The sequence below is a fragment of the Juglans regia genome, chromosome 14 (assembly GCF_001411555.2).
Source record: "Juglans regia cultivar Chandler chromosome 14, Walnut 2.0, whole genome shotgun sequence".
Classification (NCBI taxonomy): domain Eukaryota; kingdom Viridiplantae; phylum Streptophyta; class Magnoliopsida; order Fagales; family Juglandaceae; genus Juglans; species Juglans regia.
In genome coordinates, this window is record NC_049914.1 from 27883216 (window position 1) to 27896756 (window position 13541).

The following is a 13541-nucleotide window of genomic DNA, read 5'->3' on the forward strand; positions in this document are numbered from 1 at the left end:
GTTCTCTGCTTACTGAGTTGTTGATAACTCACCCCTTATCTCCATATATTTTTCAGATAATTTTGATGGTTCAGTTGGAGAACAAGAATATGAAGTTTTAGCAAGATGTGATGATCGAAGTGAAATAAGTATTTGAGGGTACAAGTGTTTATTTGAGAGTCGTTATTAGTAAACTGATTTTATTTTTCGGTTATTTTTTATCTGATGAGTTAAGGATAATTTCGAGTTTTGGAGAATTTTTAATTTATGTTATTATGGTTTTCTTTATTGTCCCCATGAAGGAACTTAGATATTTGGTTTAATTAACTGGATTAATGTTTTATGGAATTTTTGGACTTTATAGTTGTATTATTTAAGTTGATTTTAAGTATTAAGAGTTAACTCTCCGGACCTCTGGGAACGGGGCATTACAATATTAGGTTTGAGAAAACAGAAAGGGGCAGAGAGTAGTTTCACACGAAGGAGATGAAGAAAGCTTGAATATTCCTCTGTTTCTCATTACTGTAGCACTGTACAACCAAGGAGAATATATACATCTCAAGCATAACAAACTAACAGAAAATAAGAATAATATCTATGGAATAAACAAGAATATTCGAGAAATGAAATACAAGAATAAAATGTACAACATCAACCATGCCCAGATTTATGATTTACTGCAGGACGACATGTAGCTTCTGTAGTAGATAAACGACCTGCAGTTGGGAGATCTTTATTGTGTAATACATTTAGACCAGCTCCTAGCCCACAGGTAAGAGGGCCACTACCGCCCTTATCATGTGAAAGGGTAAAAGTTTGAAAATAGCAAACTGCCAAGAAGTATGTAGGCTGCAGAGTATGCCCAAATCAGATATGCCCATCTCCTACGTTGTACCATTAGATTTGAGGCAAACCAATAAAGGGGAGGGCTGGCAGACAAAAAGCGTGTAGCCACCTGCCAAAAACCAATCGTCAGGAAAACCCTATCTTCGAATAATGGCAATCCAGCAAATTTAAAATATACTTGAAAACAGCTACAAGCAAAACAAAGAACTACTTTATACTTCTAATTACGAACCAGAGTGCAGCACCTCAAGTGTATGTCCAAAAGCAGATTGTTATAAGCAAGTTTTTATTAATTGAAAATAAGCAAGCAAGCAACATTTTCAAAGGATCCATACAATGGGATTGTTATTCACAAAAGATTATAAGGCAACATCACCGAAATTGTTAAGCTTCTTTCAGAAGACACCAATTAAAAGATTTTTTTTTTTTTAAATACGCACCGATTAAAAGATTGTAGTTCTAAGGCCTGTATTACAAAGCACTTGGAATACAGTTGCAGAGTTTCAGTTTCTTTTTTTTTCTTTTTTTTCAGATAGGTAAGTTTGAAGTTTATTTGGGAATACTCCATGCTTCACAAACTATAAACAAATAAATGCAAGCTTATTTGAAAGCATCTTGTACTTCACAGAAATAAAGAAATAAAGAGGCATTTATTTGTCAGTGTTTCCATTTTTATTTTTTTATAAGTATTTGTCAGTGTTTCCTAGAGTTATAAGTGGGCTATATCTTTGCAAAATAGTGCTCAATTTGTAGAACTCAGGTGTTTTTGTTCATTCTCTTTTGTTATTCTAATAGGGGAACATAAATCGATCAAGTGGCTGTACACCTCTCTTGGGCACCCAATAGATAACCACATATAGCAGGTCAACTTTCTAGTGAGCAAAGAGATGAAACTCAGCACTGGTTATCTAGTCCTACTTCCAAACCTATGAAGCTGTAGACATAACCCCCACAGACCTCCATATGATTATCAGCAAGCATACCCTTTATATGCTCAAAACTAAGTTGAACCAACACGAGAAAGCAACCAGTGCAAAATAAATTAGTAAGGCCGATTTAAAAAGGGTATAATCTTCAACAGATCAAAGACAATAATCAAAGTTAACAGATGAATGAGTCTAACCTGCACATGCATGACAAAAAATGCTGTGGCTGCCATAAATGCCAATTGCAGAATAAATGGGAGACAAGAGACAGTCAAGTATCCCAGCTTTGCTAATGAATCATTTTCCAGTGGGAGAGCAACAGGATCCCCTCTAGTCATATGCTTCCGCTGTCTAAGATTGTGATGCCCTGTTGCAAGCAATCATTGGCTGTAAATGTTGTTCATCATAACGAAAAATAAAGGATCACGCCTCTAAAGAATACATTAGGATGAGTCGACCACTAAAAATGAAAAAATACAAGTACGCTTCTGGGCACTCAATAGAAAGAGACCAAAATAAATGTCTAAAGATAGGACCAACTGGTTATCTAGACAGTGACTTTAACTATTCATGATTTGATGTATGATAGATTCCCTACAATGAAAGCGTAAGTCAATCAGTGTCAAGAAACACAATTTGTTTTTAGTAATACCTTGAATCTTAGAAGAAGATTTATCTGGAAAGCGGGCAATACTTGATCTTTGAACTGTCTCCAGAGAGAAAAGCACAGCTGAAGAATTCTTTTCCTCAACAGAAGCTAGAAAGCCCAGTGAGAAAAAAATTTCAGGCCTTGACTTTGCATAATAGACAATCGAACAAAGTGCCAAAGACAATATAGGAGATGCGAGTAAGAAGTTTGGCAACTGTTTCAGCTGAAAATATCTCAAGAAACCTACCCCCCTGGCATCAAAAGAAACCATCAGTGTGTATAATAATATTTATATATATAAATGTCTCGTTTGTCTTTTATTATTTAAAAAATAATAATATTACAAGAAATAACAGAAAGAGAATTTAAATATGCATAGAGAGGTAGTTCACTGCTGCAAGTTACAAGGAATTAAAAAAATAACCCTTTTTTTTCTGAAAGCTAGAGAAGGCAATAAATTTTATGAGGGTCAGAACAGATCTGAAAGAATTGATGATGCTCCCAGTGAAACAAGCATTCATTTCGAGATATTTCTGTAAAACAAGTCTCAACAAGCAAAAGGAAAATTTTAAATCTATCACCCATCTATCTGCATGATAGGTAAAAGAGTTTCAAGCGTTACAGCTGCATAAAAAGCGATGAGGCGATTGGCAAGGTGAAAACCCATCAACACTAGAAAAAAAGATGAGCATACCAATAATGACTTTGAATATAGTTGTACAGAAGAGGTAATCTTGCTTTGCACCAGGGACTCATTTCATCTATGGAATGTCCTAGACATATATTGTAGTATCCATATGCTTGAAACGCAATAAATGGAGTGAAAATACATATGCAGCGCAAAGCACCAGAAATAAGGACCTGTACCGCCAACTGGAATAGAAATAAGAATTACCAAAATCACCATCTTGCCCTATGCATCAATGAAAAAACTGAACATAGCCTTGCACAAAAAAGGGAGTAATTTCAAATCAACGATCTCAGACTTTCTTTCTTGATAAACATAAAAGAATAAACAAAATAACCTTTGATCAATTGATTTCTTGGTCTAACATGGTGGATGCTTTTGGCTGACAAGAACTACTGTTTCCACTTGTGATAGAGCCAAAAAAGTCTATTGAGAGGCATGAACAAATCGTTTCATGAGTTTTCTTTAGACCTTAGTGGGTGAATGTAAAATGATTATATGCATATGTCAAGACTAGAACAGTCAAACATGCAAACTTGTTTTGTAGGAGTCGGATTCAAAAAATTTGGTTGCTTGAGCCGGTATCTTATTCAAAGAAAAGAAAGAATAGCCTCAACTATAGACAGAAAATATATGTCAGAGAAACAACACAGTATCTCACATAAGCATGTTTTTTGACAAATACAGCATCATAAGCTCGATGTAGCGTCTGAAAACAAAAATAGCCCGCGTTAAGCACTCCGTTAGACCTGGCACAACTAGAGAGAGCAAGCAGAAGAACGGCAATACTATTTCCACCTGTTACCAGGTGGTATATCCCTCCAATAGAAAACAGGGCATACAGACTCTCTGAGTATCTGTCATAACAGGGGCAAGAATAACAGCTACACTTAGATTCATCATTTATTTCAAAAATCGACTTCAATAGAATGGGCCAGAACATTACATCGCCGAATAAAATACCGATGCAGGATTGAAGCAAAACAAGATGGAAGCCCGCAATGCGGAGTCAGAATCCTTCAAAATAATAACTGAAAGCCTGTAAGCATGAAAAGAGAACGAGAAAAACAACAAGCAATCAGAGGAGGGATAAAAACAGATATCAATGTGAAGAAACCATGCATGTAGTAGACTTTCACGGGCAGAGTACTTAAATTTGAGTCTAGGCAATTGAATATCCTAATAATCCAATGACTTATACATCAACCTATACACAGAAAAATCACACGGATTAATTTGAACTACAATTCACATACATATATATATATATGACAAAAAAAATGAAATTCTTATACGAGGAAAAAAAAAGAAGAAGAAGAAACGCTTTCAAAGAAACAAATGTAAGTAAATTAAACTCACTTGTAAAAGTATATCGCCGCGAAGACAAACGCCACGTTATTGATCACATAGCCGGACAGCCCCAGCACCGCTCTATATCCGATTAAAGGTACCAACGGCGCAAATACTGAAAGAAAAAAAATAGCTTAGTTTTTATAAAATGATGATAAAACAAGATCATTATCTTCGGAATCGAAGGGGAAAAGAAGTCGAAGTAAAATTAAGGAAATGAACATCACAAACCCGTGCGAGAGAGGAAGGAAATTGTGAGGGGGAGGAGAGGGAGGAAGGCGTAGGACTGCTCGTATTCGTAGCCGCAGTGGGCGATGCGGAGGAAGTGGACGGAGTCCCACACGACGCCGCGTTCGACGGCGGAGGCCACAGAGGGAAAGAGAATCGGTGGGGGATCGTGATGGTGGGCGAGGCAGGAAGGGTTGAGTGGGGCGGAGGTGTCGTAGGGGGTGAGGAGTGTGCGCCAGACGATGGTGAGAGCTAAAAGGAGAAGCCTGGAGAGGATCGACGATCTAAGGACCAGTGATTGGTGGCGCTTAGAGCCAAATGTGGGGGTGATCGTCATGTGGGGGCGGAGAGCCGTTGCTGAACTTTTTAGAACTACGAATGAGCACTAGGAGTATGACTATGGCCTCTAGGTCTATCAGTAGCCACCACCTTGGCAGCCATGGAAAACAATGGACAGTCTCCCTAAAAAAAAAAAAAAAAACCTAGCTACCAATGTCACTAGACTCGGGCCCCTGTGTTGGGCTTTGAATCTCTCGCATCCACATTTTTACGGGCTATTTGGCGCTTGTTGGACCAGAACATTTGGGCCTTATGCTCTTTTCCTTCCGTTTGGGTGGCCTTTCCATTAGCCTTTTCTATTTGACTGCGTACTATACACTCTTCATCCTAAAACTATTATCTATTTATTACTTGAAATTCAAAATTATCTGAAATTCCAATTTATTCCACCTTAAATTATTTATATTTTTCAATTTCTATTATCAGTAGGATCAAACCATCCATATAAATGAAAAACTGATCACACCACACAATCTTAAAGGTCAAATTTTAATCGAATGCGCAAATTTAAATATATATATATATAAGTAATTTACTTAAAATTTAGATAATTAGGGTTGTAAATGAAAAAAAAAAAAAAGTGTTAGTTTATGAAAAAAGACAATTCAATTAAAAAACATGCAACTTGTGTGAAGTAGTCACAGTTTCTAATGCTACATTCATACTTACCATTTCAAGAATTAGCTACATGATGGAGGCCCACAGCTCAAGAAGTAACAAATAAGTACTGGTATTAGTAAATTTCATAAAGAGTTTTTTTATTCACAAGCCGATGGTAAAGATACACCATCTATACTGTTTCACATGGCAAGATTTGATTTACAAGAAGTTTAATTCTTAACTTTTCTTATAAATCATATCATATCAAGTCAATAATGAGAAGAGTTTGTCCTCCATACCAGCTTATAAATAGAATTTTTTTTTAAATTAATTATTAGTAGTAGTAGTAGATGTGGAGAGTACTAAAGGGGACAAGCGAAGCTTTTGTTTTATCTTTCCAGCTAAAAAGCTCTCCAAAGAAGGTCCAAAAAATCTTACATTGTCTTTCCAAAGGTGTGAAGAGTACTAAAGGGGACTATACCTCCTCATGTTTGTATAGTCTAGTTATTGTTCTATCGTGTTTTTCTCAATTTTTCCTTGGTTTTTTTACCTTAGCACAGAGAAGTGTTGATCTATTGCTTTCCAGCCACCCACGACTACCATGCAAGACTCATTGGATGCCGATTTATCGGATGGCAGAAGAAAACTGTTGAAAAGAGTGGTGCATGCATCTCAAGCGTAGCCCAAATCGCGTGTGGATCTCACCCACTGCCACACCAACGCAAGTCTGGTACCATCACGCGCAGCATTTTTGGAGTCAGCAGCCTCAGATCTCTTAAATCCAACCAACCTCCACTATCCTTGTGTGGCGCGTGGTCCTCAAGCGAGGTCGCCCACCGGCAATTTGATGCTTCTCTTGCTTGCTCTTTTCCTATGTTTTCGTTCATCCTAACCAAGGGATCGTGGGAAAAATGTAGCGAAAGTCTCATTCAATCAATCCAGACAAGCGACATGCAGCATAGATCCATACACTGCAACTTCCAGTTGTAGTATTATAGTCCCTGTATAGCCCCAGATTCCTCTATTTTTTTTTTGTTATACTAGCTGGTTTGAAATGAATGTTGAGGCCTCCCACCCTATTATCTTTTGTGTCTTGTAACTGTTTTATATATCTATAATATGGTTGACCGAAAAAAAAAATAAAAAAAATAAAAAAATTAGGTGGGGAGATGCATTATAATTATGATCCCCATCCGCTCCCGATTACAGTGTGGCATACAACACCCCCCCCAACTTGTGTTTATGATAAATACGGACACGTGCTCTTTAAGATGTGTGGTCGGAAATTAAATTGCCTCCTAAAGTGTTGAGATATTAATTAGAAGACTAAATTCACCCCTTTTTCCATCAAGTTTTAAATAATTTAATGATCTTAAATTTTAATTCATACTCTAACTCTATCTTTTATCTCTCATTTTTTTTCCTTTAAATTTAATATTATTGCTTCCATTCGATGAGATGTTTTCTTTAGTATTAAAGAGGCATATATTGCCCCATATGCCCCGTTTTTCCATCAATTTTCACTTTAACTTAACTATAAGAAGAATTAGCAGGGTTTTTTTTTTTTTTTTTTTTTTGTGATTTGTAGAATTTCTTAAATTAATTTATTAACAGCTTTGACTCTTGTATGAGCATAGCTCGTTTGATGCACATAATCAGGGTAATACAAATCCAGAATTTCTGGGTTCCATTTTTGTTCTCTCTCTTGGCAATAGTTTCTTTTGATTTCCCATCTCCATCCTTGACAGATACTAGTTCCTATGACCACGTTTCTTGGAAGAGTCTGGACCATTTAGCATTTAAAGCTGCTTAGAGAATTATTTACAAAATGCATTGATAATTTGCACATTAATGCTATATACAGTGACAGGTTGCATATTAATGCATTTAAAATGAATGTGCGGCGCTTATACACTCTATGACTATAATTATTATCTTTCTAATTTGCATAGGTGTGTGTTTTAGTTACATGCATTGTCCATTTCAAGTTGGGTCCCGAGTTGAATAAACTTTGTGGTTGAGAAGGTATAGCTCTAACAGTCTTAAATTTGTTATCATTATATCATCATGTGTTCTGCATATTTCGTGGGATGGCATTGATGGAGCATTGTTTCCAGATTTCAAAAATGGCTGCAAAGTCCAATGCCCTTAAAGATTCCTTGAACCCGGAATGACAATGGAACATGCATGTTTGGGCGTTTAACCTATCTCAAATTAATTATTGATGGGATCAACTACTTTTTTAACCTTTTATAAAAAGTTAAACATATTTCAACATATTTCATACAGTCAAATACATCTCAATGGAGCCCACAAAATACTATTGAACAACTCAGATTATTTGAGATCATCTCAACACCCAAACGCAGCCAATTAGTAGAGCATCATGAGTAAAATGGAGAATGTTTTTGTTCTGTACTTGTTAAATAACAGTGGGAGACAAAATTGGACCCAGACACCATTATTAATCTGTAGGCAATCACGGATTGATCCAAATTATCACGGATTCATTCAAATTTGATCACGGGTTTCCAGAACAAAGTAGCTGTTTCTTCTTTGGTTGAATATAATAGAGAAATGCTTCTTTGTCTCTATGCTGTTATCTTAAGAAAGCCACACACAGGACAATTGAGTAGTACGCCCTTTTATTATCCAAGTTATCCAGTGTACTTTTGGATCTAGATGATCAAAATGGATACTTTTTGTTAGGAGATAGGGTATTAAATCTCAGTAATCGTTCACTTGTTAGGAGGAATGGAGTAGATAGATCTCAGTAATCTGCACACCTTGACTGTTACAAGTATACTCAAATCCAGAAACCAAGGTGACAAGAAATTCTAGCACTAATCATAAAACGATTCGAACTCGAGCAAGGCATACCAAAATAAAAGCAAGCACATTCAATAGAGAGCTGCTCTCAGATATCAAGGGAATATATACATGCCTAGCTGTTTAACTACACAGATATTAATTTTAGGTAAGTTTTGTGTACAGCCAGTGCAGACTCTGACAAATCATCTCCTTCACATGTGAAGTGTCCAATGAGACTTTAGAATAATTAACACCACCCACCACTTTCCCATTCAAACTCCTTTTTTCATGCTACCCATATTCAATAAAGCCACAACCAAAGCAGAAAAGACACACAGCATCTCTCTCCTTGTCTACCTCTTTCTACACATCAACATGGGCTCCAATAACGCTCCTTTGGAATTCTCATACACCTTGCTGCCGCTGCTGCTGCTGCTTCTTGGCTTTGCAAGCTCAAACTTGGACCAAGATAGAGCAGAATGTGCAGATCAACTAGTCGGTCTCGCCACATGTCTTCCTTACGTCGGTGGCGATGCCAAAACTCCCACCCTAGACTGTTGCACCGGAATCAAGCAAGTCCTTGAGAAGAGCAAGAAATGCTTGTGCGTCCTAATCAAGGACAGAGATGATCCCAAACTTGGCCTCAAGATAAACGCAACTCTCGCACTGGGACTCCCTAACGCCTGTCATGCACCCTCTAACATATCCGAGTGTGTTTGTGAGTATTATCCACACACACATACGCATTTTTACTATTTTCTTTGCAACCCAATTGATTGCTTACAATATTGGTGATGAATTCAGCCCTTCTGCATTTGTCACCTAATTCAACGGAGGCTAAAATATTCGAGGGACACTCAAACAGCACCAAAGGGAGCAGTACGGCAACGGTTGCCAGTGGTAGTCACTTTTATTCTTGTCTATAATTTGATCTTTTGTTGATTTTTACCCATGAATTATATATATACTCTTGTATGTTTGCTATGTATCTTCCTCTTCTTCTTTTTTATTAATCTGTCTCCTTTTGATCTTTTAAGTTAAAGGGAACTCCACCGGCAATGGATCAAGTAGTGCTGAAGAAAAAAGCGATGGTGGCCGAGTGGGAAAGATGTGGTTGGGAGCAGAGATCGTCTGTGGAATTCTGCTATGGTTTTTCACACCATACCCACCGTTTTAAGTTTGGTAGGCCCCCTATACTGATCATTGCTGTATCCTTATATTGTCACGGGTATATCGTGCTGGATCCCTCTTTTTGTGTCTAGAATTTATTTTTTATGTATTTCCAACTACATTTGATATGTAAGAGGCCCACAAGGAGTAATTTCAATACTATGATCAGTGTCACAGTGTGTTGTTTTTTTCAAACTATTTAAATTCTGAAAAAATCTATACAACCTCCCATCCTCCACACACCACACATTTTTTAAATTTTATTATTTTTTTCTTTCATCAAATTTTTAATATATGAATAATGAATAAGAAAATAAAATTATTTTAAAAAAAATAAACTCAAAAAAAAATTTAAAAAAAATATTAAAAAATATAAATATTTAAAAAAAAGATGATGTGTGGAGGTTGGGGAGGTTGTGTAGCATTGCTCTTAAATTCCAAAGAGATTCTGCACTGGAATGAGCGAAATGAATGGACGTTTGAATATAAGGAGTCTTCATTAGAAGAATTTTGATTATTTTTTGTCATCACTCTTTTTTTTTTATGGGCCACAGCTGTAAATTTTCGTAGCCTCGATTTTCATAAATTTCTTGTTTCCATTTCTTTTTTCTAAACAGGTGTTACCTTTTGTATATCATCTTGTATACTACTCATCATCTTCACACACTACACATTATTGTTATTTTTTTTTTTCTTTTAATTTTTTTTATTTTTTTAAACTAATGAAATTTTTATATTTATCATCCATATACCATATATTTGGTAAGAAAAAAAAAATAATAAAAAAAATATGATATGTGGTGTATAAAAATGATGATTTTTCTTAAAACAATTTAGACTTAACAAGTCTTGTGGTCAAGCTCATTCTTCAAACGACACTTTCCTACCTAATTTAGATCCCACATATCATGGCACCACTCTTCTTGATCATTGTACAGATGGATTCTATACAAAATCTGTTCATTGAACATATCTCCTAAAAATCATCTCTAACGAATACTTCCAAAGTATGGCCTCTCATATTTAAAAATAAAATAAAAAAAATGGCCTCTCATATTTCCTTTCTTGTACAACTAAATTACTGCTTGTAATAGTATGTCCTTTCCTGTGCTATGTATATATATGAACTATGACCATGACTATGTAATGTGTGAGATTTCTTATACTAAAAATCAAGACCGATTCTTACTTTCTTCGTGATATTAGAGTAAAAATTTTGAGTTCAAACTCTAATTTTATAATTTATTTTATTTAATTAAATATTTTACGTATTGAATCATCCTTTAAGAGAGAGTCTGGTTCACACGTGAAAAAGAATATTAAGATATAAAATGAATAATAAAATCTATTTTTTCTTATCAATTTTAAGACATCACCATCCATTAACGCGGGCAACTTTGTCACCTTGCAGCTGGAGAGAACAAATCCTGGTTTGGCCGAGAGCCAAGACCTACTCGGTTTGCTCATAGGAGAGCTTTATACTCCTGCGAAATTTCTCTTTTGTCCTTACGGTTCTAGTGATGGACAACCTCAAATTAATCCTGATTATTGTCAATTTGGTCCTATCATGTTAGATTCCATCCCGAGTAACTTTGAATTGCTACGAATCCAATACAAATAAGTAAGCAGGTCAATCATCTTGACCCAACCCGACATGCATGTTTCACAGATTGACCCGACACGAGCTGTTTATATATTTGGATCATGTTGGGTCCTAACCCGTTTGAATCATAAAAAATGAATGATCAAAAAAGAGAACACAAACATTCTATTCCGTCCCATCGTTGGATAATATGCAAAAGTCATAGAAAAACTGAAAATGGATGCAATGTTTTCAGCTCAAAACCTAATTTCTAGCAAAAGATAATGCGAGAACTAAGTTTATGAAATTTATGTTTTAGTTATTTCTTTTGTATTTTTCTCTTTGAATTTACTGAACCTAATTATGTGCACCCTTAATCCTATGATTACGTGTCGTGTTCACGTTAGACTCCCGAGTGAGTGTATTTGACAACTTACAAGAGTTCATCCGAAGTTACCTATCATTTTATGTTTACGCTTTCCTTAATCAAAGAGAAAATGAGTTTTCAATCAACGGCCCAAAATAGTACAGAGTAGTGCTTCTAAACTTGTTATTTGTCTACAATCCGATCTTAAGGGCATTGGCATTAGTTTTGCAAAAAAATCTAGGCTTGTTTTAACTAATATACCTCTTTTTGCATTTTGTTTACCCACCCAGAATTTTGGATTAGCCATCTCCTCTATAATAATAAATTATTTTATTTTATTTTATTTTATTTTATCTACTTTGTTAATACATATTTTTTTAAAACATTTCTTTGTTTTTCATTTTCATAATTTCTAAATATACAAGTAAAAAAGTATTTGTATTTAAATATAACTTTTGTGAGCCATAAGGATGTTTATACCAAGAAAAGTGTTATTTCAAGACATTTACACAACATACTATCCACAAAACATAATTTGATGTGTAAGATTCAAATATTAAAATTTATCTTTCGAATCAAATTATGCCACGTAGATGATATGTGATGTAAAGGCCTTCAAGTATATATATATTATTTAAAGAAAATCATATCTTTATTCATCAACAATAAGGGAGAATACAAGTAGGAATCTCATGGAGATCAATTTTGATTCCTAAAACCCCCAAAGCATATTTGCTTAAAACATGAAATGCCTTATTACAATCCCTCCCAACATGGTTCACTGACCAATTTTCAAAACCTGCCAAAATATCTAGAATTTCTGCTATAAACATTCCACAAGAAGTATCATCAACTTGTTGCTTTTGAATCTTATCAACAACTAGCAGAGAATTTCCTTCCAATATAACATTCTTGAAGCCTTGCTCTTCACAGAATTTTATTGCATAAAATGCAACAATGGTCTCGACTAGCATAGGATCAAGGTATAAGTCATAATTCCTTCTCATTGTGCCTATCACAGATCCTTCCCAGTCACGAACAATGGCTCCAAAACCAGCCTTGCAATTGACTTTATCTACTTCTACATCCCAATTGATCTTATGAGAATTTGTAGGTGGAGCCTGCCAAGTTGATTGAGCTTGATTTGTATTTGTTAGAGAAGTTTCAGTTCTGCAGTTTGCCTGTTTAAACTCATTCATTAATGAAATAGATTGTTGCACTAACTGATTGGGATGAGAAAACAAGCCTGTGAAAATAAACTTATTCCTTCTTGCCCAGATTTTCCAAGCAGTTATAGCAAACTCTTCAATTAAACTCTGATCAAACACTCCAAACAGCTACTCCATAAATGCTTTGAAAGTAGAACTTTGAGAATTATGTTTTTGAAAACACGTAGAACAATGCTCCCAAACATCTCTAACCGAAATGCAATCCCATAAAGCATGCATGGCTGTTTCAAAGTAATGCTCATAAATTGGACAATTCGACTCCTCCACCACTTTCCTTCTAAACAGATTTACTTTAGTAGGCAGAGCCTCTTGACATGCCCTCCATAAAAAAGTCTTGCAAGCTTGAGGAGCATTGAGACTCCATAATTTAGTCTAAGGTTCTGAAGGAGACTAGGAATTAGAATATCGAACCTGCTGTTGAGTTTTGCTTGCAATTCTTAAATGATATGCACTCTTTACAGTGAACAAACCATTTGTGGTGCATCTCCATATAAGTTTATCAAGGCTTTGGCAAGAACTAAGTGGAATAGTCTTGATAATATATTCTTCCTCTTCTGAAAATATGGCATGCACTAGTGTAATATTCCATTGTTTTGTGGAATGCTCTATGAGAACTGAAACCTTAGTATCTGACTGAAGATATCTTATTGAACTCTAAATCTTGAAAGTAACAGGCCGAGGAATCCATTTGTCATCTCAAATACAAACATGTTCTCCATTTCCTATTCTCCAAAAAAGACCATCATTTAACAAAGGTCTTGCAACCAGAACACTCTG

At 35.5% G+C, this 13541-nt stretch overlaps 3 protein-coding genes across 4 annotated transcripts; 1 reads left to right on the plus strand and 2 right to left on the minus strand.

Annotated features, from left to right (window-relative positions):
* Positions 1–462: 462 nt before the first annotated feature.
* On the minus strand, positions 463–5141 carry LOC109001663 (GPI mannosyltransferase 2). The gene is made up of 8 exons (XM_018979030.2): positions 4670–5141; positions 4448–4553; positions 4035–4127; positions 3750–3945; positions 3095–3273; positions 2404–2651; positions 1949–2118; positions 463–934 (listed from the first exon to the last, which is right to left on the minus strand). Exons 1-8 carry the CDS (start codon positions 5001–5003, stop codon positions 776–778), a joined length of 1485 nt encoding a protein of 494 aa, XP_018834575.1. The 5' UTR covers positions 5004–5141; the 3' UTR covers positions 463–775.
* A 3506-nt stretch (positions 5142–8647) lies between these two features.
* Positions 8648–11239, plus strand: LOC109001664 (protein YLS3). Of its 2 annotated transcripts, XM_018979031.2 has the most exons (4): positions 8648–9134; positions 9221–9316; positions 9454–9598; positions 10998–11239. In XM_018979031.2, exons 1-3 carry the CDS (start codon positions 8705–8707, stop codon positions 9591–9593), a joined length of 666 nt encoding a protein of 221 aa, XP_018834576.1. In that variant the 5' UTR covers positions 8648–8704; the 3' UTR covers positions 9594–9598; positions 10998–11239. The 2 variants fall into 2 exon arrangements, with proteins under 2 accessions (XP_018834576.1, XP_035540870.1); XM_035684977.1 differs by lacking the exon at positions 10998–11239 and having other exon boundaries at positions 8649–9134; positions 9454–9793.
* A 955-nt stretch (positions 11240–12194) lies between these two features.
* Positions 12195–12734, minus strand: LOC109001606. The gene has a single exon (XM_018978957.1). The coding sequence runs from the start codon at positions 12732–12734 to the stop codon at positions 12195–12197; it is 540 nt and encodes a 179-aa protein (XP_018834502.1).
* Between the last annotated feature and the right edge of the window lie 807 nt (positions 12735–13541).